At 39.7% G+C, this 25780-nt stretch overlaps 2 protein-coding genes across 6 annotated transcripts in view; one reads left to right on the top strand and one right to left on the bottom strand.

Annotated features, from left to right (window-relative positions):
- BRME1 (break repair meiotic recombinase recruitment factor 1) overlaps nt 1-16111 on the top strand; it is a 28201-nt gene extending 12090 nt beyond the window's left edge. For all 4 annotated transcript variants that reach the window (XM_081955611.1, XM_081955609.1, XM_081955610.1 and 1 more), the window contains 6 exons: nt 1947-2022; nt 2594-2695; nt 11120-12823; nt 13759-13883; nt 14416-14505; nt 15891-16111. In XM_081955611.1, coding sequence (XP_081811737.1) covers nt 11129-12823; nt 13759-13883; nt 14416-14505; nt 15891-16038 — 2058 coding nt within the window. In that variant the 5' untranslated portion in view covers nt 1947-2022; nt 2594-2695; nt 11120-11128 and the 3' untranslated portion in view covers nt 16039-16111. The remainder of the gene's footprint in view (nt 1-1946; nt 2023-2593; nt 2696-11119; nt 12824-13758; nt 13884-14415; nt 14506-15890) is intronic.
- A 331-nt stretch (nt 16112-16442) lies between these two features.
- The window catches only part of NANOS3 (nanos C2HC-type zinc finger 3), a 51509-nt gene continuing 42171 nt past the window's right edge, over nt 16443-25780 (bottom strand). The window contains exons 1-2 of one of the 2 annotated variants that reach the window (XM_081934360.1): nt 20342-21195; nt 16443-17238 (exon numbers count right to left, since the gene is read on the bottom strand). In XM_081934360.1, coding sequence (XP_081790486.1) covers nt 20378-20929 — 552 coding nt within the window. In that variant the 5' untranslated portion in view covers nt 20930-21195 and the 3' untranslated portion in view covers nt 16443-17238; nt 20342-20377. Of the gene's footprint in view, nt 17239-20341; nt 21196-25780 lie in introns of those variants that run through there. The other variant, XR_014173686.1, reaches the window with a different exon arrangement.

Genomic DNA, 25780 nt, shown 5'->3' with positions numbered 1-25780 from the left:
TTTAGAAACCTCTTCCTGACAATTTTTTGGAGTATATGCTGCAACTAAAACTGCTATAGCTGCCCCAAGAAGAGGAAACTGTTAAGAGGTTCAGGGAATTTGGTTTCTCATGTTGTTGGTGGGATGGTCCACTACACTTTCATCTTGTGAGTTCCAATTCAACACATCATTTTTGCCTGGAGTCACTTGGTTTACTAAGAACACTAATGCTGGTGGCTGTCATTACTTAACTTTATCTTCTTCAGCCACCTTTTTAAATTCCATGAGATCATCTAGTTTTTGTTGCTTGGATGGTTTAAGCAATGTCTACACACCAGAATTCATTCTTGTTATGTCTTCCTCTTTTTCATGCTGCAATGTTGTCTTGATGGTAAAATATACTGTTCTTACCCAGTGTTAGCACCGAATAGTAGCGTTAGCTGTTGAGAAAATTATATAAACTGCCATGGTCCCAAAGCTAGATGTCCCAACAGTATTGGGGCCGGTTGAAGACTTGAAGAGGTATTCCAAGTGCTGGTAAAATCCTCCTAATTTTCAGCCTTCAAGTAGTAGAGATGTCCAAAGCCATGACTGTGAAGTTCCCAGAAGATGACCTAATTAATTTATGAGCCTCGAGACAAAGTTCAAAAGAAAGCCATTCATTTATTAGGATCAACATTCTGGCGTGTACTCCTGCAGAGCCAAAACTGCTTCTGCTTAATTGCGTTTGAACTTTACCCCCTATCTCCTCCCTTCTGTCATGCGTCATAGATCATATTCACGAACTAGGTTGTAGAAATATGAGATCCAACTCTGGCCAAAGGTATGCATGGAATCCTCCCTCGAATGCCAACCTGATAATAGTCATGGCAACGCTTTACAAGTTGACATCGACTACCTAAATGCCTGTTCCCAGGAAATGAAATAATCTTAATACACATTTCTTTGCTAGCCAGAGCAATGTATGCAATTGGCTTCCTTCCCATTTGTATCCTAATTGTTTAATCCAATACTGGTATGCCTCATATCCCTTTGTAGTCCCAAATAACCATTAATACACACTGTCCCGTGCGCAATTTATCTGACATTTTCCATTTTCCTCTTCAATGTATGCATTATTTCCTCATAGCTCTTTTTTGTTTTGTTTTTAATGCAGGCCGCTTTAAATGTGCTCACCAGATGCCAGTCATTTGAATATCCAGTTGATCAGAATCTCATTTCTATTTAAATATCATTGTAACATGAAAAAAATGGTAGACTAACTGCTTTCATAAAGTAGATAGAGTTAATTGACACTCTCAAATAAATGCTTGTAATTCTTTATAAACACTTGGTTCTCTGAGTATATGAAAGACAAAATAATTTATTACACACACATACCAGAAATGCAAATGAATAATGAAGATGATGAACTCATAACTCTTTATATTGCAGAAGCAAAGTTTTAAAATAGTTTTTTTTCTCAATAGAGAAAATTTGGGAGAATTTTCAGTAATTCCTTAAAATGAGGCACTTAGTGAAAAAGCCCAATGGAAGGAGATCTGCCAGTTTCCTTCCTTGGGACTTAACTAAGGAATGGAAAATGAGGGAAACTGTAGATCTTGGGAGACTGGACATTAATTGATATATGCAGCTTGGGGTGACTGGCAACTAAAAAAGTTCAGATGGACATGGAGCTTTCTATTAGTGATAATTCAAGTTTCTTTCCCTTTGAAGAAATTTATAATGCAAATGCTCTTTAATCAAGGGGAAAATGAATGTGTGACTGTAATATACACATATAATAAAATAGAATGTGAATATAGAAGGAAGAGATGTGGGTTTCTTGTTTCGCTGCAATTGCCAAGAATAAAGTTCATTTATAGGAAGGTGGAAACCATCTTTTCCCTATTGCAGGATCCTTCTTTTGGGTAATTTAAATTAGTAATTTGTTGTTTCTAAATTTGAATTCATTTTTTTCTTTCCAGCTCTACCAAGTTACTTAAGGCTGGTTCTGAATGGAAAGAGCTAGATTGCACTAAGGCTGCAATACCTTCTTCACAAGTAAGTATATTAAAATTTCAATGCAAAAATGACATCTTAGTAGTGTAATTGCAGTTTATCTTGTCTTTTTTACCTGGAGGTTTCCGCCTTCCAAAGTTTGCAAATAATCTTCCCTTAACTACGTTGTTCAGTGTTCATTTAAAATGATGACACTAACAAATAGTAGTTACAACTAGTCCTTGAGATTATGGCCCTTGCAACACTTCCACCTCCATCACTTCCAAGTTATAGCTGTTAAGACACTTGGCAGCCCATCAATTACAACATTTGGGCTGCCATCATTTACAGCACTTATTTCAACTCTTCCCCTTCCACCTATCTCCCCCTCATTTCTGCACTTTTGGCTGCCCTGCACTCCACTTTCACTGACCTTCACCGTCTTCTTACACAACCAATCAAAGAACCAACTAATCACAGAATCATTATGGCTTTTCCATAGTGTATTTTTCTAGCTTAACCGCTAAGTGAAATCTTCATGCATATGGAATAGTTTTACTGGGCCAAATTGAATACTTTAATTTTAAAAGTTGTTGAGGAAGTGAATGTGACTGTCTCATTTTTTTAATTATAGAATAGGAAGCTCATACCAACATTTACTACTAAGTCAAAAAAATCATTGATTAAAAGACAAGAAAAATATTTTGAGGAAACCACAGTAATTTGGACCAAAGAGGTATGAGCTGATATTCGCAACAAACTTTCTGCATGTTTACAGTATAATGTAATAGATATTTGCCACCATAAAAATTGGTTATGGTTAGATGAAAAAGAAATATTTAAAAAGTAATGAAATACAACTAAGATTATATTTTACTGCTATTTACAATTATTTATTTGTGCAGCAGTGAAGTTTTGTAGATGCATTTCTGAAGCTAAGCATTTTCTTGTTCATGTTGAGCATGGCATTAAGATATTTTTATTCAAAGGCCTTTGATTTTGATGACTCCTGACTTTGACTCTGGGCAGGTCACAAAATAAGGAGTGACATGCACACAACAAATGAATACGGATACAATAAAAATAATCTAAAAATATTTTAAAGACATCGTTACAGTGTTTTTGTAGCTATTTAGTAAATTTATATTCACTAATATTAGAAGAGAAGTTGAGCTAAATTTAATAGATATTTGGAGAAAAATGGAACCAGAAAAAAAACAATTTACCTTTTACTCCAATCCACATCAATCCTGGTCACCCAATATGTGGGCGGATCACAACCCCATTAAAATAATTTGGGAAGGAAAAAAAACTAGACAAAGATGGATGTTAAATTTGCAAATATTAAAAGAAAAAGAATTTATTCAAAAATGTAGAAACGAATTGGAGTTAATTCCTTAAGGAAAACACAAAAGAACAGACATCTATACAAAATCTATGGGACACCATTAAAGCTTATTCCCAACGAATTATTATAGCATATTCAGCAAAAAGAAACAAACAGAAATGGGCACAACTGAAGATATTAGAGGAAGAAATTAAAAATTTAGAAACAGAATTACAAAATAAGCCACAGAATGACAAAATTAGAAAGGATTGGATGTTAGCAAAACATAAATTAAATATATCAGACCAGGAAGAAATGGTAAAGGGCCTAAAACTAACAAAACAAAACTTCTTTGGGCAAGCAAATAAACCGGGGAGGTGGTTGTCATACAGATTGAGAAAAGAGAGAAAAAGAAAGATTAATATTCAAGTGGAAACTGGTGAATTACAACATACAATGGAAGGAAAGAAAAAGATTGCATACAAGTACTTTGAGAATCTGTATAAAGGGGAACAAGTAGATGGAAAACAAATAAAAGAATATTTGAACAGAGAAGAAAAACCTTCAATAACAGAAGACATGAAAGAAATGTTGTCAAAAAAAATAACAAAACTAGAATTTATTTATTATTTATTTATTTCATTTGACTTCTTAGTCGCCCCCTCTCCCCCCAGGGACTCGAGGCGACGTACAACAGCAACAGTCACAACAATATAATATGGAGGAGGTGGAAAATAAATAAATAAATTACAGTACTTTAAGACAATTAAAACCCCAATGACAGTTAAAATTTAAAAATTAAAATTAACAATTAAAAATGCCCAAGAGGTGGAAAAGCTCTAAATTTAAGCCAGGCCGGCTAGTCGAAACAGGTGGGTCTTAAGTTTCATACGGAAGGAGCGGAGGTCAGTTGTAGTCCTAATGTCTGGGGGGAGGTCATTCCAAAGGGTAGGGCCCATCACAGAGAAGGCCCTACTCCTGGGCGCCGCCCTCTGACACTCTCTGGAGGACGGCACCCGGAGAAGTCCCTCTCTGTGCGAGCGAATAGGTCGCAGGGATGTATGGGGCAGGACGCGATCCCGCAGGTAACTAGGCCCTGTGCCATGGAGCGCTTTAAAGATGGTGACTAACACCTTGAAGCGCACCCGGTAGGCCACAGGGAGCCAGTGCAGCTCGCGCAGGAGAGGTGTTGCATGGGAGAACCTCATTCTCCCCATAATTACCCGCGCGGCTGCATTCTGGACCAACTGCAATCTCCGGGCGCACCTCAAGGGGAGCCCCATGTAGAGAGCATTGCAGTAGTCCAGGCGGGACGTCACCAGCGCGTGAGTGACTGTGCGCAGGGCATCCCGGTCCAAAAGGGGTCGCAATTGGCGCACCAGGCGAACCTGGTGGAACGCCCCCCTCCCCACGGCTGCCACATGGTCATCCATAGCCAGCTGGGCATCTAGGAGGACGCCCAAATTGCGCGCCCGTTCCACCGGGGCTAATTGCTCGTCCCCGATGGCCAGAGATGGGTTGTACTGGTTGAACCGGGAAGCCGGGAGCCACAGCCACTCTGTCTTGGAGGGGTTGAGCTTGAGCCTGTTGTCCCCCATCCAGACCCGCATGGCTTCCAGACACTGGGACATCACTTCGACGGCCTCGTTGGGGTGGTTTGGGGTGGAAATGTACAGCTGCGTGTCGTCAGCGTACAGATGGTATCCCACCCCAAAACCATGGATGATCTCGCCCAGCGGCTTCATATATGTGTTGAACAGGAGAGGCGAGAAGACCGACCCCTGTGGGACCCCACAAGTAAGGGGCCTCGGGGTCGACCTCTGCTCCCCTGCCAACACGCATTGCGTCCGGCCAGAGAGGTAGGAGTGGAACCACCGCAACACGGTGCCTCCTACCCCCAACCCCTCCAGACGGCGCAATAGGATACCATGGTCGATGGTATCGAAAGCCGCCGAGAGGTCTAATAGGACAAGGATAGAGGAGCAACCCCTATCCTTTGCCCTCCAGAGATCATCCACCAACGCGACCAAGGCCGTCTCCGTGCTGTGGCCGGGTCGGAAGCCGGACTGGCGCGGGTCTAGATAATCAGATTCCTCCAGGTGACGCGGGAACTGCTGAGCCACCACACTCTCAACAACCTTCGCTAAAAAAGGAAGGTTGGAGACAGGATGATAATTTGCTAGCTCCTTTGGGTCCAGAGAAGGCTTCTTGAGCAGGGGTCTCACCACCGCCTCTTTCAAGGTGGCTGGTAAAAGGCCCTCACTCAACGAAGCATTCACCAGTCCCAGTAGCCAGCCTCGTGAACCCTCCCAGGAAGCCAGTACAAGCCAGGGGGGACACGGGTCCAGTAAACATGTGGTGGCTCGCAGTCGCCCGCGCAACCTGTCCAAATCTTCGGTGACAACAGGGTCAAACTCCTCCCAGCGTGGTCTCTCAAGACTCGCCTCGGACGCCTCCCCTGGAGCACTGAAGGGGGTCCATTCCTTCCGGATCTGATCGATTTTATCCTGCAGGTATTCCCCAAATTCCTCTGCCCTGCCCTGCAATGGGGGATCCCGCTGCCCCTGTGACAGAAGGGAGCGGGTCACCCGAAACAGGGCGGCAGGGCGGTTCTCTGCGGACGCAATAAGGGTGGCACAATATCGGCGTTTGGCCACTCTTATTGCCACAAGGTAGGTCCTTAAGTAGGCTCTTACCTGTGTTCGGTCCGATTCGGAGCGGGAGGATCTCCACTTGCTCTCTAGGCGTCTCCTGTGGCGTTTCATCGCCCTTAGCTCCCCGTTAAACCAGGGAGCCCGGGTTGATCGTTGCCATCGGAGAGGCCGCAAAGGCGCAACCCGGTCTAAGGCTCCGGCAGCCGCATTATTCCATGCAGCTGCCAGGTCCTCTGCCCGGGAGCAGGACAGGTCTGCAGGAGGTGGCCCAAGCTCCGCCTGGAACCTATCTGGTTCCATCAGACGCCTGGGGCGGAACCATCTAGGACAATCTGGCTCCGCCTCCCCGCGGCGGGGGGTAGTGCCAGGGAAGTCCAGCTGGAGAAGTGAGTGATCTGACCATGACAGGGGCGTGATGGCTAAATCCCCTATTCCCAGATCACTCGTCTACTGGTCGGAGACAAACACAAGGTCCAGTGTGTGGCCTCTCTCGTGTGTGGGGTCCCGAATTACTTGAGACAGATCCATGGCTGTCATGGAAGCCATGAATTCCCGAGCTACCTCGGATGCTTCTCCCATCGACGGCAGGTTGAAATCCCCCATCACTAATAGCTTGGGGGTTTCAACCGCCATCTCAGCGATCCGCTCGAGGAGTCCGGGCAGGGCCGTTGATGTATGGCGGGGAGCCAGGTATACTATCAACAGGCCCAACTGTCTCCCTGGGCCCCATTTCACGCCTAGAGACACACCCAGATATCTGCGACACAGTGAATTCTCTCGGTGCCAAATCTTCCCGAATAATTATCGCTACCCCACCACCCCTACCCTGGGCCCGTGGCTGGTGGAATACACGGTAACCTGGAGGGCACATTTCCCCGAGGGGCAACCCCCCCTCCGGGCCCAACCAGGTTTCTGTTATTCCTGCGAGGTCCGGCTCCCCCTCTGTGATCAAGTCACTGATGAGGGGGGCCTTGTTAACCACGGACCTCGCATTACACAGCATCAGCCTAAGGCCCAGGCTCTGCCGATCCTGTCCACCTAGACTGCGGGGGTTGGTGCACGCGACCGGGCGTGTCCAGCAGCCACGGTCTCCCAACCGACTACACGTTCTTCTAATGTCCTCGCGCCCGCCCCTCCCTACGACCGTCGCTATTGCAGCGCCCCTTGTAGGAATGCTGTTTTCTCCCATCTCCCCCACTCCGCTCCCTTCCCTCCTGACCCCACCTGTTGGCCTGGCTATATCCACACCCCTAGGCTGAGTAACCCTCCCCCCCACCCTGGAACCCCTTAAAACCTTTTAAAAACATTTTACTAAAAAACCCCTAATCCCCCGCTTCCTCCACCTCTCTGGGTTAATAAACCCTTCATCGAAGTGGGCCCTAGCCAGGGCAAGGGGGCATGCCTGCGAGAGAGGGGACCTGCGAGAGAGGGGAATTGAAACAGGCAATCCAAAAACAGAAAAATAATAAAACGCCAGGCCCAGATGGATTTCCAGCAGAATGGTATAAAATAATAGATGAATTGAATGAATTGATAGAACCCTTGATGTTGGAGATGTATAATGAAGCACTGAAGAAAGCAAAAATACCGGATTCATGGAGGGAAGCACATATTACATTAATATTTAAAGAAGGTGTAGATAAAAAACAGATTCAAAACTATAGGCCAATCTCATTGTTAAATGCCGACTATAAAATATTCACAACAATAATAGCAGAGAGATTGAAAAAACTATTAAATGACTATATACATCCAGACCAAAATGGATTTCTTCCAACAAGACAAATTAGGAATAATACCAGAATAGTAGCAAATATCTTAGAGTATTATGAGACGCATCCAGAGGAACAAGTTGCACTTGTTTTTCTGGATGTACAGAAGGCATTTGACAATTTAAATTGAGAATTTATGACGCAACAAATTAAAAATGTGAAATTAGGGGACCAATTTGAAAGATTAATAGAAATGATATACTCTACCCAAAGAGTAAATATATTATTAAATAGAAAAGTACAGAGACCTTTAAAATAATGAAAGGAGTAAGGCAGGGTTGCCCACTATCACCTCTGCTCTTTATCCTGACACTTGAAAGTCTGCTAATAAGAATTAGACAAAATTCGGAGATAAGAAGAACTAAAATTAAAAGAGAGGAGTATAAAATTCAGGCCTTTGCAGATGATTTGGTATTCATTATAGAAGATGCGCTAGAAACAGGAAAGAGTTTAATGCGAGAATTAGAAAAATATGGAGATCTAGCAGAGTTAAAAATTAATAGAGAAAAGACTAAAATGATAACTAAAAATTTGAAGGAAGAACAAAATAAAGAATTAGAAATAATAGGACTGCAAGTGACAAAGAAAGTTAAATATCTTGGAATATGGCTAACTGCAAAGTGCTCAACTATAAAAGAAAATAATTATACAAAATTAGTGTAACAAATAAAAAAAGATCTAGAATTATGGGGGAAAACTACAGTTATTATTAGGAAAAATAATAGTGATAAAAATGAATGTATTACCAAGACTATTATACTTATTTCAAACAATCCCCATAAAATTAGAAAACATTTTTTTTATTGAATTGAAAAGATTATATAAAAATGTATATGGCAAGGGAAGAAAGCCAGGATAAAAGTTGAAAGTTCTACAGGATGAAAGAAGCAGAGGTGGTATGGGACTCCCTGACTGGGAGCTTTATGACAAAGCAGCAGCATTAACATGGATTAGGGATTGGATAAATTTAAAAAATAAAAGAATACTAACATTAGAGGGCCACGATTTGCAAATGGGATGGCACTTTTTCCTATGGAAAGAGAGTAAAAAGAAACAAAAATACTTCAATAGACACTGTATTAGAGTGTTGGTGACGTAGAAAAAGCAGACGCAGACAGGAGTAAGATTGTGCTGGGAAGGCCACCCGATGGAAGGCACCCTGATGGGAAGGGTACCCACCCAGAGCATTGTTTGGGGCTCCCTTTTATTGTCAAACTTTTCAGAATAGTAAAAGCTCATTGGACAGAAAATCCACTTGGCAACTATTAATTGGTTTACAGATGCATGCTTTCCTCATGGACACTTCATGATATAGATACATGACTCTCTACTTAGTTAATATTTTGCTGCATGGAATGTGATGTCTACATGTAAATTCCATTGTACCTTCTTGTAAACAAAAGGATTAAGAGGAAGGAATGTGGACTTTGACTGATTAATCAATGTGGTTTGCCAACTACTGAATAACCAATTAACCCCACATTAGAGATGCACTGATACAGGTCTGGAATAAAATTAGAGAAAAATACTACATGAAAATACCGATATGACTTTCCACTATGGAAGCCATGACACATCCCAATACACTAGATCTATCGAAAATGGTTACATATAGTGAAATTTTAGACATCCAAGGAAATTTGAAAACAAATCAGGAATTAAAGGAGCAAAATATAAATATAGACTGGTGGCCATACCTTCAACTACAATCGAGATACAAAAAAGATGTAAAAGAATATGGAATATACATAGAATTACAACAAATAGATAACATTTAATTGGCCCGGAAAATAAATTCATAATGAAAATTTACAAATATTTATTAGAAGTAACATTAGAAGAAGAAAAAGTTAAAGGTTGCATGATAGCGTGGGCCAAAAACTTTGGACACAATATAGATCTAGTGGATTGGGAAAGAATTTGGAACACGAATTATAAACTAATATGATCAGTAGCACTCAAAGAAAATATGTATATAATGTTTTATCGTTGGCATTTACCACCAACGAGATTGGCTAAAATGTACCCAAACATGAATCCAATCTGCAAGAAGTGTAAAAAAATACAAGGGACTTTCTGTCACATATGGTGGACCTATCCGGAAACTCAAAAATATTAAGACAAAAATTTGGAAATGGGTGCAAGAAATTACAGAACAAATAAAATACAAACCCGAACTCTTTCTGCTGGGAATAATCAAAGGGAAATATACAAAGAAAATTAAGTACATATTAACACATGTACTGACCACAGCTAGAATAGCGTTTGCCCAATGAAACAAAATAATATCCCCTCGGACAAATTAGTGATACAAAAATTTTTGGATTGTGCAGAGATGGACAAATTAACACTAAAATTAAAAGACAAAGAAGTGTCAGAATATTATGAAATTTGGAACAATTGGTACAAATGGCTGCAAAACAAGAATAAAATTAATTAAGCCAAAAAACTATATATTTATATATATATACATATACATATACATATATATTTATGTATGTTGTATTTGTGCTGATAAATAAATAAAGGGAGACAAGTATAGATCTATTTCAAGCTATTTAGCTTTCATCAGCTAGCCATACCCTTACTGGGATTTGAACCTAGGCTGTATTACATATTAGGCAGGAGTCTTAGCCACTAAGCCACAGGCTCTCCTCCTTATCAGCTGAGCCAGGGAAATAGGTATGTATTTGTGTTACAACCCCTGGTATGGCCAAATATGGGAGGGAGCTCACTACTCCCCCTTTCTGTCCTTCGGCTCATTACAGAAGACCATCCAGGCAGAAAACCATATTTTTATTTTTAATGTTGCCTTTGCTATGTTTGTGTTGTATTTGTGCTGATCAATAAATAAAGGGAGACTAGTATAAATGTATTTCAAGCTATCTAGCTCTCATCAGCTAGCTATACCCTTACTGGGATTTGAACCTAGGCTGTATTACATATTAGGCAGGAGTCTTAGCCACTAAGTCACAGGCTGTCTTCCTTATCAGTTGAGCCAGGGAAATAGGTGTGTATTTGTGTTATACCAGGGGCATACCAGGGGTTGTAACACAAATACATACATTATATATATATATATATGATAGATAGATAGATAGATAGATAGATAGATAGATAGATAGAACTGTGTATAAAGGTTTATAAACAAAGAAGCGAAATAATATTTACATGTACAGGTATGATGACATAATAATGTTGCTATAATGACTCTAAGATGTTGTAAAAGGAAAAAATAATAATTTTTTAAAAATCAGAAGAGAAGTTGAAAGTGGTAACAAGAATCAAAATATAAATACTGGATAATTAAACACATTTATTTTTATGAGGTGAGATAAAAAATATTTAGAAAATGCTAAATATTTGCACTGCTTTTTTATCTACTCATCTTTTTTGCCTTTTGATAGGGGCAACACATGGATAAAAATGTATCTAGAACAGCAGAAGATACTGTTCAAAACCCAGTTACATCTGCAGAATCATCAGTGACAAAAATGGAGAGTGCCAGAGATCAAATAATCCCTCATTGTGAAAGAATAAATGAAGGATTAGATGTAAGAATACAAGATAAATATGGGATTAGAAAAATAAACAATAATGATCTCACATCAAGATTATCTGATTCTCAGCAAGAAGCAGGAATTGAATCAAATTCACAAGCAAGTAACTACAAAGAAGAAATGTCACAAAAGCAAGTTTCTTTTTCTCTACATGTATCAAGTAATAATGATGAGAATAATTCTGAAAAGAAAGCTCTCCCTATAGAGCCAGTTAAATACCAACTGGCGAAGCAGATGAATGTAAGCATGTTGCCAGAAGATAGGAGTATTGACCATATTAAAAGTGGCCAAAATGAAGAAGAGCGTCTGGACAGTTCAGGCACAAATATGCAACAAGATAAATCGATGCAAATTATCTTGAAAGCAGGTGAAATGGATGACGCTAGCTGGATTAATAATGGAAACGGGAAAGATTCACATTATTTCGAGTGCATGGATAACCAAACCCAAAAGGTGACCAAAATAATTCAACTCCCAGTTATTACAGATATATTCATTCCTACATCAGAAAAATTGAACAGTTCTCCGTGTACAATTAGTGCAAATAAACAGAGAAATGCGGATGCCAAAGAAACAGAAGGACTTCCAGATAAAAGTGGAAAAACTGAAGAACAAAATGACAACTGTACATGTAGCAATAATGAAATTTCTGCACCTGGAGCCTATAAATCTGTACTGATTAAAAAAGCTTCTGATCAGCAGAACCTCAAATCAAATGGCAAACCTGTAGATAAAGGCATTAGAAGCATAGACTCTTGTAGAAAAGAGTCAATTCTTGCAGAGCAAAATAGTATAAAAAACAAAGGTATTTCTGAGAAAGAGTTTCCTTATGTTCAGCCTGTTGATCCCTATTTAGAAAAGGGAGTGGATCATTCTGAGCCAATTTGTGACCAGATCATTTTACAAGGAAATCTGATTTCCCCACAGTTTAATGAGGATGTTCTACCCGAAAGCAGAAAAATTTCTTTGGAGGATACTGCTTGCATAAAGGAGAGCATTTGTAACTCGGCTGAACCAAATATTCCTACTCTGCTGATCCAAAAAGAGAATGGAATTTGTTCTGAACATTTGGTGTTGAATATGCAGCAATCAGAACTAAGAGAAAATAATTTGATTATAGACAATATTATGAATGCATTGCCAAGCAGAAATGTTGAGAAAACAGTGATGAAAATTTCCAAGGCAGAACCAAATCCAAGGAAAAATGTCTTCTTTTCCAGCGATATCTATATGGCAGATGAAGAATCAGCTCAGTGTGAAGGAAACAGGAGCAAACCTGACCAGGTGAAAAACAGCCTTCATTCTGCAGAGATTCTTCCACCACAAGTGTTGGGTGACCCCGATAACGAAATTAATGCAGAGTCAAAAATGCAAGGATCTTTTGCTGCATGTAGGCCAGATTCCAACATCAGTGCACCAAATGATCTTGACATGGTAGTTCAAGCATATTCTCCTTGCCCAGATTCTTTTTCTTTGGATCTGGAATTTTTGCCTGACACTCTATTGGAGGGCGTCCTGGAAAGCCATGGTGTTGAATTTCAATCACAGAAAGTAAGCTGACTACTGATGACTTTTTTTTAAGTGCTATTGTTATTCAACAGAACAGTCGAGGCCTTAAAATTTGATTAACATTATTAATGTTTAGGTCCTTCACAATTAATAGTCAATCTCATATTGATTTGGAAAGAAATGATCTTGTACTTTCTTTATTAAATTTATACCCTGCCCATCTCACTCTTGCAAAGCAAGTCTGGATAGCTTTATATACTTTATTATGTATTATATATATCATATAATTTAAATTTTTGTTATATAAAAACTAAAACAGTCTCTGAGGTTGAATCCTTAAAGCTGGAGATATCATTTATAAAGTGCAGTATTTCCATTAAGATTGAGGTAAAAAATTTCCCAATATTTTATATAATTTTAAATGTTTTAAATGTAAAAAGTGCTGCAATTAATTGCTGATATCATAGGTCAAGTCGAGTCCCAGTTTTCATTTAGTCCCATGGTTAATCCAAGCTCCACCCTTTTTCTTTTTTGCTTTTCAGAAACATTCAGCTTCTTTCCCTTATTCTCTCATTTTTTAGTTCTACTATGTGCTTTCTTGGTGGCATCCGGGAGTAAAACAAAAGCCTTTTTGTCTCTTATTTTAATCCATTTCTAATAAGATGAATTAAGAGTTAGGGCTGCTACTTGGCTTTCAATAATTGTCTTCCTCCTCTTCATTTATAAAGGGGTAGCAATAGAAGGAGGACAAGAGAAAAAGAAAATACAAGTGTCAGGAATTCTGGAAATAGCGAAGAAAAGCTTGCTAGCAAAGTACACTGAAAATGAATAAGATTTATTCTCTTGCCACATAACAGATCCTTTCCAAACAGCTTAATCTCAAACCTAATTGGAAAAAGTCTTTGACACCCCCACCTCCAAGTAAACTCTTTGTTATGTAGAACACCATTGTATCTCTTCCATTTCTTTCCTTTCAGACATATGTTCTGAATGATTTACAGACATGTTTCAAGGACAAAAGTAATCAGTATACCACAAGGAAACAAGGAGAAAATAAAATCTCACCCCCTGATTCTACTGAAATATATGCAAATAATGTCAGGTTAGTTGGTTTCTTGACTTGAGTTTTTATTTTACATTCCCCTTCCACATGGTCTGATTAAGGACTCCATTTTATGTATACACACAATCACACACGTGTATATATGTTTACCTGTATCTGAGTAAAGGTTTATGCTAACATTCCATGTTTTTTTTAATCTATTCTTTATCTTATGCTTTTAGAAGATTGTTAAGGGGGCAAAAGCAAAATAACAAAATGCAGAATTAAAATGCTTATTCAGAAAGGATGTCCACATTGAATGTAATATCATAATAATGTTTGGCAGCTTTGGGCTGTTCCTTATTAGGCATTTTGGGGCAGGAACAGAAAGTTTTATGAATAAGATATCTAAGATTTGGTGGTAAAAGCACTTGCTAAAACATATTCAATATTAAAATGTACACTAAAATATACTTAAAATGAATTTAAAAACTACAATGCCTGATAGTCACTTAACATTTAAGGGCATTTTTACTACTGAAAAACCATTGATATGATGCCCTAATTCTTTTATCTTTTTTTTTTAAATCAGAGATGAAATGAAGATTATTTGTGATCCATCCAAACAGGAGGATGCAACAGAGGTTGTTTATGGACTAATTAAAGAACTGTCTAATCTCAAGTAAGAATATATTTGTTATAAAACACATAAAATAATTTAAATATAGTAGGCAGGCATCTTCATAATATCCATAGCATGGAAGGGACAGGTTCTTTTTACCAAAGGTTCCAGATTTATCACTTTCAAAGGTCTTTGACATTAGTCCAACAGACAAATTAAATTATGTCATCTGACCACAGGTTTTCCATTTGTGACCTAAATATCTTTGTCTACTAACTGCCTTGTTTAGCAACCATTCAAAGATATGAATAACAGGTTGCATAAATAACAGCTTGCACTCAGATTAAACTTCCCACCAGACAAATCAGTAGAGACAAACCAATTCTCAGGGAAAACCTATTAAAAATCAGAATGCATAACACCCTCTGATTGTTACTTATAACTTGCAACTCAAGCCACTAAAATATACAACCCATATTGGGCAATGACACTACACTTTCTCAGGTACTGAGTGACAATTCATGCTTGTCTAGGCTAGAGAAAGCTATCAAACCTGAAGTGGGTTCTAACAAACAGTAAGAAACAATAACACAAGACCCTGCAACAAATCTTATGACTTCATGTTGCTCCCTAATCTTTTAGTTCATCTTCCCCACATACATCAGAAGGTAGAAACAAACAATGGGTTTTAACCCATTATAATTGCTAACTGATAAAGACACTTGCAATCATGGTACCTGCATCTGTAAAATCACTGTCTCCCTTTAAATCTTACATCAGTTTAACCTTGCATCTGATGAAATGAGCCTTAGTTAACAAAAAACTTATTTTTTTCATTAAAATCTGTTGGTCTGAAAAGATGTATCAGACTCTTCCTGATTTATATTAAAGTTGTTTCTACTGTGTTTTCAACGTCTGAGCACTACTAATATATTTAGGATGTTCCTAGCTGAGACCTAATTATAATAATATAAATAACAGCAGTAGATAAAATGGAAATGTAAGATCAGACAATATTTTGATAAATGTCACTCCCTCTATCTCCTAGTGGAGGAAAGTACAAAAAATAAACAAAGAATAGTACTTTGTCACTATATAAAACCAAAAGCATTTAAAACATTATTTTGTGTAGAAAAAACCAACTCAAGTTATGCTGTAACAAACACAATTAATATTTAGAAATTAACAGTCCTCGAATTCAAGGCAACTACCAATGCATATTCACTTTTAATTCAACTAGCATTATGTTTACTGAAATAAAACTATACAAATGTCTTTTTTAAAAAAGAAGAATATGGTAATGGTTAGGAATTTAGATAGCTCTGTGAAAAAAAGACATTCTGGTCTAATCATGGTTAAATGGAGCTTTGCATTTCAGACTCTGCTTTTTTGTTATCTCTGTACAACAGTGAGAATTCATAATTTGATTGTTACCTTGTTTTCAGCCGATTGATCATGAGTACACACAGAGATCTGGATTCCTTCAAGAGACTGAAGTCTCGGAGAAACAAACAACATGGGAGGCTCCTATCCCACAGCATGAACAATATGACAAGTATGTCTTGTGCAGTGAAACAGAAGAGAGAATTATAACATATTATTCCCTCAATATTTTTAAGAATGTTTGCTCTACTTTTGGCAGTATTCCTTAGCTATGGCAACCTATCAGGAGGCATTGTATTTATTTTCCGACAGTTACTTTTCACTTCAATAAAATGAAAGTACATTTTATCTTTGTTTTAGTATCTACCTGGTTATTCAACTCTGAGAAGAATTAAAGCTAACGTCCTGAAATAACAAAACTTTCCTGCTACTCTCCCATCTCTTAAGATGCACATTATTTGGGTGTTAACTCTCTCCCATGATTTCTTCATACAGCAAAGTAGCATCTGTTGCTTTTTAAATACAAGTAAAAAAAACCCTTCAGTCACACTACAAAATGTACACCATTTTGGTTTAACTATTTAATAGTTTATTAATAAGTTAGAAAAGCCTTGTGCAATGTGATTCCATACAAATATATTAGCTTTACAATTGCCATAATTCCATATCATCAGGTAGATTATTAGAAATGTAGATAGTACAAAATTGTGGAAGGCAAGATACATTCACTTTGTGGGGGTTGTAGGGAAATCTGAATCCTTTATTTGGGCACAAGTCAAACAAAGTGGAATGTTTAAAATAATACTGATTACAAGGCATCTAGATGTCTCCAACTGAAACAACTGTGATGCTCTGTTTTATTTTGCAAAATTTCTTGTTTCCTACACAAATCTTTTTGTGGAGTTATGTATTTTTTAAATTCCATCATCATGGAAAATATCTACTTTTTTATTCCAGAGTTAAAGAAATATATTCTGTATTCATACAAAAACAATAGTAACTACAAATTTAAAACCAAACAATTGGTTCACAAAAATAACTTGTAAAACAAGTATATTTTAAACAATTATAAACATATAAATAATAAATATGAGGAACCTCAAACAAACAAACAAACAAACAGCATTCATGTTAGTTGAATGCAGAAGAGCAGACTGAGGATATTATATAAACATGTCTTGCAACTCAATCAAATGTAACAAAATGTGAACACAGATGGAGGAAAAACAAAGATTTCTTGATATCAGGTATGCTAATGCTGGGTGTATTGCTTGTATCAGATTTGTTAACTGGTCTTTTCTGCATCACTTTTCAAGTTGCTTATAAATTGATTTCTGAGCACCAGTGATTTCACATGAATGGTTCATCCTACAGTCTCTCCAATTCTTCAGAAAAGTGCTATTATGACACCTGAAAGAAATAATATACATATCACTAATTTCAATTACATTTTCCTCACCCAGAAGGAAGCATAATAAATGTTTGTTAACATGGGAAGATTTAACTCTTAACAAAGTTGCTTTCAATAGTGAGATGGGCAGCATTTAAATTTAATGAGTAATTCAAGTCCAGTCTTGTAAAAGAGCAAATGAGCATTGTGGATTATACATTACCAGCTATGACTCATATGATTGAATGCCACGTTTGGAGGCAACCCAAAGAAATATGTATGATCAAAAATGGGTCCTGTAATATAGTTTTGAGAAAATGGTATGGGGTTCTCGTCACAAAACAAGATCAACAGTCATAAAAAAGGTTCCCCTTGCACATACATGCTAGTCGTTCCCGACTCTAGGGGGCGGTGCTCATCTCCGTTTCAAAGTCGAAGAGCCAGCACTCTCTGAAGACCTCTCCGTGGCCATGTGGCTGGCATGACTAAATGCCAAAAGCGCACAGAATGCTGTTACCTTCCCACCAAAGTGGTCCCTATTTTTCTACGTGCATTTTTACATGCTTTCAAACTGCTAGGTTGGCAAAAGCTGGGACAAGTAACCTTACTCCGTTACATGGTACTAAACCGCTGAACTGCTGACCTTTCTGTTCAACAAACTCATCCACTGAGCGTCTTAGCCACTGAGCCACAGTGTTGAATTGAGTATAAATTTGAACCTAGCCCTCCGCAATCTAAAGCAATAGTTTCCATGGCATCAGTTTAGCAACCGCAAAAATATGACGTATGTTTTGTTTTGTTAAAATGATGTTCCGTTGGTATACAACTCTGAAAAATTGTTAAGAATGTATAAAGTATTTCAAATTTATGTTGGAAAAGTGAATAAATGAAGGGTCATTTTATCATGCCCAGTAATTTGTAAAAATCCCAGAAAAACTGTCAAAATATACAATGACAGCATTTTAAAAATCAGCATCCATCTGAAACAACAACTTTTCATGTTGGGATTAATGGATAGTCAATTACAAAAGAGCTATGGAAGATTATTTTTAAACACAAGTACTGCAAGAGTACTATTATAACTATATGCACAAAAATGAAGTCTCTGAAATACCCAAAACAGGAATGGTTGGTTAAAATGACAGAACTAGCAGAAATGGCAAAATTAATTCGATTAGTGAAAGATCAACAAATACATTTATTAGTGATTGGAAACCTCTATGGCCTTTTTGCTTAAAAAATGAAAAAAAGGGATTTATGGGTTTGAAGATTAAAAGTTTATGAAAAGAAGGAAAGTGTCATGTAATCTTAGAGAGGGTAAAACATAATTGTCACAAGGAAATCAGAAGCCAATTCTTTATATTCTTTTCTCACTACTTTTCTTTATTCTATGTTCTCTTACAGCTTTTATTTTAACATGTATCTACCGTTGATCACTTCCAGCTCATGGCTCAAGACATTCAAATACATTACTAATTTGCTACAAGCCACACAGAGCAATGGAACTGCATATCTCAGCCACTAGTCATGATATCCACACTTGTATACAGACAACCTGAAGAAAAAATTCTCACAAGTAACAAGAAATAACGGGACAATGATACCACCAAGAGAATCATATAGCAATAAATCCAGATATCTACTTGTCCCTATGATACTAACACCAACATGGGTCCACAAACAGCATCTTTTTCTAATACGATTTACCAGCAATACTATTCTGGGTTCTACACAAGATGATCTGACATCAGGATGAAAAACAAGGACAAATAACAAAATACTTGACCTTCCAGGATATTCTAATATAGATAGCAAAATTCTGGGACCAAGTGGCTTTTTCATCACAATGGATTGATGAGAAGCCTAAAACTTGATGAGAGTTAAATATCTCAGAAGGCCTGAACAAACCCATTACAGGGATTAACTGATTAGGTACTTATGAGCTTTCTCACATGATCTTCATTTGCATAACTACCCTGTCCTTCCCTTCCCCCCTCATCTTTTCCCAATGTATTTATATTCTACGCATTATGTAATTAAACTACCCCATGAATCTGATGATGCTGCAGCACAAAGTTTATGCCTTAGAGCCTTAAAGAAATGTTACCAGAATCTTTTTGAGGAGTGAAAATTATTGTGAGCGGCAATTATTGTATCTCTTTTAACTGCCTGACTTTTTAGTTACCAAGTCTTTTCCTTCCACCTTTGTTTATATATCACATTTAGAAACATTATGCCATATTACATCACATCACCTTGATCCTACTGAAATAAGTAGAATTTCCCTCTATAAATACTCCAGATATTAGCATCCTAACATGTGTCTCTTAGGGTTTGGCCTCCTGGTAATATATCTATCTTTGGGAAACCTTTGCTGCAGACACACACACACTTTTTATTATACCAAAGAAACATTTTTAGAACTTAAAAGCAATTAAATTCTTAGTACTTTTTAATATGCAGATCGGAGTAAGAATTACAGGCTCCTCTATGGGATAAAAAGCAGGCCCACCATAAAATTGGGATACAATTAAAAAAAAATTCAACCTGTGGCTAACTAGATCTCTAGATCCTCTCCCACCTCCTCCAAAAAACACTTTTTGCCCCACTCAGGAATTCACCTTTCCTCCTTATTGTTGGGACTGTCATTATGTACCGGGATTCCCACAAAAACTTCAGTCAGATACCAGTTGTTGAATAAACCACTGTAAATCGTTCCACTATAACCCAGGATCATCTTTTGGGGGTAACCACCGGCAATCGGAGGGGACGCTGTAAAATGGTCATCCCTCTAAAATCACGGCCTGTACAGCAGCAGGGCAGCGAGGTTTGTTTTTTGCACGAGGTAGGGATTACTGAATGCCTAAACAAAGTTTTCGATAAACCGGCGTCAGCCCGTTCCTGTGTAGCGTTGAGAATGGGAAAGTGGGATTAAAAATGCCACCCAGAGGTAAAATGGGCAAATTCCCGCTCCTTCTTCGATTTAGGTAAGAAAGGAAGAAATTCCCAGCCCCACTGGACGCCAAAAGCAGCATTTAAGGGTTGTCACTGCTATAGGGGGGGAGGGGGAGTCGACCGTTATCTAGCTCCTTTGAGTAGTTACAAGCAACCGCCGGTACTCACCGATTAAGAGCCGCTGCCGAGCCATTTCGGCGGCTTTCAAATCTGGGATGGAGGGAAAGGATTTTTTTTAATATATAAAGTATATATCGAGGCGGGAAACGACGACGACTCGCGTTTTCCACGACTTGCCTTTTTTTTCCTCTTCCCAGAAGAGTTCCTGGTGCAGCTTGTGTAGACAGATGTGTAGCCCTGCTTGGTTAAAGGGCAAAATCTCCTCGTGTGTGCAAAATCCCCCGACGCTCCGCACTGAGGACATTTGTATTTTCTCAAAATAGGGCACTGCACGAGGCCGGCTTCGTCCTTCAGGCAATGCGAGCTGTAGATGGACCGCGACTCCCCGTTCTGCTTGCAGAAAGAGCAACTGAGCTCATTCCATCCACGCGCGGCCGAGGGAGGCTCGTCCACCAGCTGCCGCCGCTGGTGCTGCTGCCGCCGCGGTAAAAGTTGGCGCTCCCGTTGCTGCTCCGGCGACAATTCCGACGCCTGCGGTGCGGGCTCTTCTTCGAAGGGGCCGTATCGGCTCATCCCTTCCACCAACTTGGCCAGCTGGAAATAATCCCTCCAGAGTTGGAAAGCGGCCGGACTCATCCCTGCTCACTGGGCTTCCATCCGGCCCCCCGCGGGTTTAAAGGGGGAGACCTCCTGGGTTTCCCCTGGAGGAGCCAATGGCATTCTCAGAAGCGGCCGGTCACCACCCACGGCAATTGCTTGGAGCCCGAGAGTCTGATTTGGCAAAGCAAAAGAAAAGGCTGGGCGGGAGAGAGACGGTGGGACTTCCTGGCCGAGAACTCCAGCGCAAGGTAACAGCGCGGTTAAGGAGGACGGCGAGGCTTTCTCAGCACTTCAGCGACGCCTCTAAGATGCTGGAGGACCTTGTAGGTTACCCTTAGCAGGAAGGGCCTTAGCAGAAGGAGCTCAAGGCGCGCGCAAAATGTTCTTTTGCAGGTGTGTGTTGAAAGATATGATTAGTCCTTCGAAAACAAGGACTCTCACCTTAGCCCAGAAAGTGATTTAAAAACAACAACAGGTCTTTACTTTCTAAAACTTTGTAAAAGATGGTTTTTATCTATCTTCAGAGCAGGAGATTTCTCAAATTGTACCGATTGCTAATTGCTGTCTTATTTGGAATGCAAAAGTCTAGAGGTTGACTGGTTATCAAGAAAGGGCTTGTTTTCTGGATCTGATGGTTTCCTCCCCCATTTTAAAGGCAGCTGGCTTGATTGTTTTCCCTCCTGCTGGCTGCCAATTTGGCCTTGCAACATTGTTAACAATTATAGGAAGGGGAGTACCCCAATAAGCTGAATCTAATTTTGGCCAGGAAAAATATATATGCAACTATAGTTGTGTAAATACAGCTACAGGTAAATATAGGCACTCCTATATTTATATACACAAAGGTACACATATATACAGGTGCATGTAAATGTTTAGGCACTCTTAAATCTTTAAGTAAACAAAAAGCAACAAAAAAGAGAGACTCAAAAAGCTAAAAGGGAAAGAAAAAGACCAAAAGACCTCCACCAGCAATCAATACACAGATCAGAAGAGATTAGCACTAGGATTAATACTAGACCAGCAATTAAGCAGTAAACATTACCTCAGTCAAGGAACTACCAAGAACACTGATAGGACAAACCACTTGTATACCCGTAGCCAGGGCCTGATTTAGATGAAAAGAGGCCCTAGGCTATTCCACTTATGGGGCCCTTTCACCTCCCATTTTTAAGTTTGTAAATTACATGAGAGATAATAAAATACAGGTAAGAGCCTATTTACGGACTTACCTTGTGGCATTAAGAGTGGCCAAATGACAATATTGTGCCACTCTTATTGCGTCCGCAGATAACCGCCCTGCCACCCTGTTTAGGGTGACCCGCTCCCTCCTTTCCCAGAGGCCGCAGGAAGCCCCCTTGCAGGGTAGAGCAGAGGAATTTGGGGAATATCTGCAGGACAAAATCGCTCAGATTCGCAGCGAATGGGTCTCCGTTAGCGGTCTAGAAGAGACGTCGGAGGTGGGTCTTGAGGTGCCATTCTGGGAGGAGTTTGACTCTGTTATTTCTGACGATATGGACAGGTTACGTGGACGACTGCGAGCCACCACATGTTTACTGGACCCGTGTCCCTCCTGGCTTATACTGGCAACCTGGGAGGTCACACGGGGCTGGCTCCAGGAACTAGTGAACGCTTCACTGAGAGAGGGGTCCTTGCCGGCCGTCTTGAAAGAGGCGGTGGTGAGGCCCCTACTCAAGAAGCCTTCCCTGGACCCAGCTAATTTAGTTAATTACTGTCCCGTCTCCAACCTTTCCTTTTTGGCGAAGGTTGTAGAGAGTGTGGTGGCGCAACAGTTCTCACGGCACCTGGAGGAAATTGATTATCTGGATCCGCGCCAGTCCGGCTTCCGGCCCGGTCACAGCACGGAGACGGCTTTGGTCGCGTTGGTGGATGATCTCTGGAGTGCCAGAGATGGGGGTTGCTCCTCCATCTTGGTCCTGTTAGATCTCTCGGCGGCTTTCGATACCATCGACCATGGTATCCTATTGCGTCGCCTGGAGGGGCTGGGGGTGAGGGGCACCGTTCTGCGGTGGTTCTCCTCCTACCTCTCTGATCAAACGCAATGCGTGCTGACGGGGGCAGAGGTCGAGCCTGAGGCCGCTCACTTGTGGGGTGCCGCAAGGGTTGGTCCTCTCGCCTCTCCTGTTCAACACATACATGAAGCCACTGGGCGAGATCATTCATGGGTTCGGGGTAGATTACCATCTGTACGCTGATGACACGCAGCTGTACATCTCTACCCCGGACCACCCCAACGATGCCGTCGAAGTGATGTCCCGATGCCCCATACATCCCTTTGGCCGATTCGCTCTCACAGAGAGGGACTCCTCCGGGTGCCGTCCACTAGGCAATGCCAGCGGGCGACGCCCAGGAGTAGAGCCTTCTCTGTGATGGGCCCGACCCTCTGGAATGACCTCCCCCCGGATATCAGGACTACCACCGACCTCCGCTCCTTCCGTAAGAAGCTAAAAACCCACCTGTACAATTTAGCCGGCCTGGCCTAATTCCCAATTTTAGTCCCTCAAGCCTGCATTTTTAAGTTTTTTAGGGGTATGCTTTTTAGTTGCTTTTAATTTTTACTTTTCTGTACAGCTGTATCAGGTTTAATTCGTTTTTAAGGGGATAGGATATTTATCTTTTGTATTTGTTATAATGAGACGCCTGTACACCGCTCCGAGTCCCTTCGGGGAGAGGGGGCGGTCTATAAATCCTGGAAAATAAATAAATAAAATAAACATCATTACTGTGATATATATCAATATATTAAATGAAACATGCTGTAATTGGTACTAACCTTTATAAAAAATGTGGCACGGATAAATAAAAGGCCCCTCTTGATCTTGAGGCCCTAGGCTGAAGCCTAGTTAGCCTATAGGAAAATCCGGCCCTGCCGGTAGCCCTGGACTTGCAAGCACAATTGAGCCCAATTTTTCTGTTGCTAAGTAAGACACTTGTTAAGTGAATTTTGCCCCATTTTACAACCTTACTGCAGTTGTTAAGTGAATCACTGCAGCTATTACGTTAATAACAGGGTGGTTAAGTGAATCTGGCTTCCCCATTGACTTTGCATGTCGGAAGGTCACGAAAGGTGATCACATGATCCCGGGACACTGCAGCCGTCATAAATATGAGTCAATTGCCAAGTGTCTGAATTCTGATCACGTGACCATGGAGCTGCTCCAATGGTTGTGTGAAGAATGGTCACAAATAACTTCTTTCAATGGTGTTGCAACTTTGAGTAATCACTAAATGAATTATTGAGGGGGGGAAAAATAAAGTTTAGCCAATCTTTGGCTAGAAGTATTCTTTCTTTTTTCTTGCACCATTCATCCTCCAAGGCTGTTGAGTTCAATCTTGGTAGGCTCAATTCTCTAGCCTCAATACTCAAGTTAGGACTGTGGACAAGCAAAACAAACCCTGCAACGAAGGTAGAGGACATAGAGAGGCGAGCGGACTTTGAGAAACCACCATTGTTTCTGGCTCCAGATTCCATTAGATATGCTATTACTCCAACCAGTTATCTTGCCCAGTTGAAGACAGTGTACCATCGGCCAGCATTTTCGCTTGCACAGTGCCATGTGCTTTCATTGGCCGTCCTGCATGGCAAATATAAAAATATATCATTGATTGGAAGACTCTGTCCCTGTGGCTCTGGAGAGGTGGAGGCTGCTGGCCACATACTCCTTCAATGCTTTTTATAGAGATATTCGGGAAAAACTTATTTTCCCAATCAATTGGTATCCAGGCTGTTCCGACATTACTTACTTCCAGTGGCTGCTTAAGGACGAACAATTTGTTATCACAGCACAGGTGGCTAGATTCTGTGCAGCAGCACTGGGGATTAGTTGGAACCCGGTGATTAATCCATCATAGCTATTTTACACAATGCAGTAAATCCTTTTGCATTCTCTCTCTCTTGCATTTTAGTATGTGATAATGGGTCTCACAGTTTAAGGATTGATATAGTATACTTAGGCCATGTTGTGTTTTATTCATGTGCAACAGAGAGATTGGATGCTAAATTGTGATTTTAATGTTAATAACAAATAATGTTATTTGTTGCTATTTTATTTTAGGATTTTTAACTGGATATTCCTTGAGTGTTTTTAACTTGCTTTGGTCTTTGATTGTAATAAACGCTGACCTGACTAAATAAACTGTTGTAAATCAAGGATTGCTTGTATAAATGGAACGCAAATCTAACTTCCATCTAGCACTGATGATGTTACTTAGTTGGGTATAATGAAACATCTTCAACAAAACAACCACGTTCAAAGAGTACTAAGGATTTTGTATGTTACATGTAAGATTCCAATTGATTCAGAATTACTTTCTTTTTACTTCAAAGTTGTTTTAAAAGACTTCCACCTTTCCCCAAATTCAGGCTCATTCTGGGACATCATTGCACTGCTTGCAAAATAGTCAAAAACAACAACATATGTATCTATATTTGAGAGTAAGCAGAATCTACGGTAATTTATTTCTGGCAAGGAACATTCTTATTTTGTGTAAATAATGGCTATATTTATATCTATATAGAGCTACATATAAATATAGGCACTCCTATATTTACGGTAGTTACATATATACTTGTCTATATAGAGATACACACACACACACACATGCAGATACACATGTATTACATAAACCCCCATGTAAATATTTAGGCACTTGGTCAGATTGCATATGCAGTGACTCTTTAAGTGAATAGAAGCCAACACAACTTCTGCATATTACAATTGATTAAGGACTACTTTTTTTACTTTAAAGTTGTTTAAACAGCCTCCTAAAATTGCTGTTTTAATGTATATCTTATTTATAAGGCTAGATGCTAGTTTTTATGACATAATTTTCATTAAGATTGCAAATATACTACGGTATGCATCA

The sequence above is a fragment of the Natrix helvetica genome (genome assembly GCF_964273705.1).
Source record: "Natrix helvetica genome assembly, chromosome: 1".
Lineage (NCBI taxonomy): Eukaryota > Metazoa > Chordata > Lepidosauria > Squamata > Natricidae > Natrix > Natrix helvetica.
This window is presented reverse-complemented; position numbering and strand designations above follow the sequence as displayed.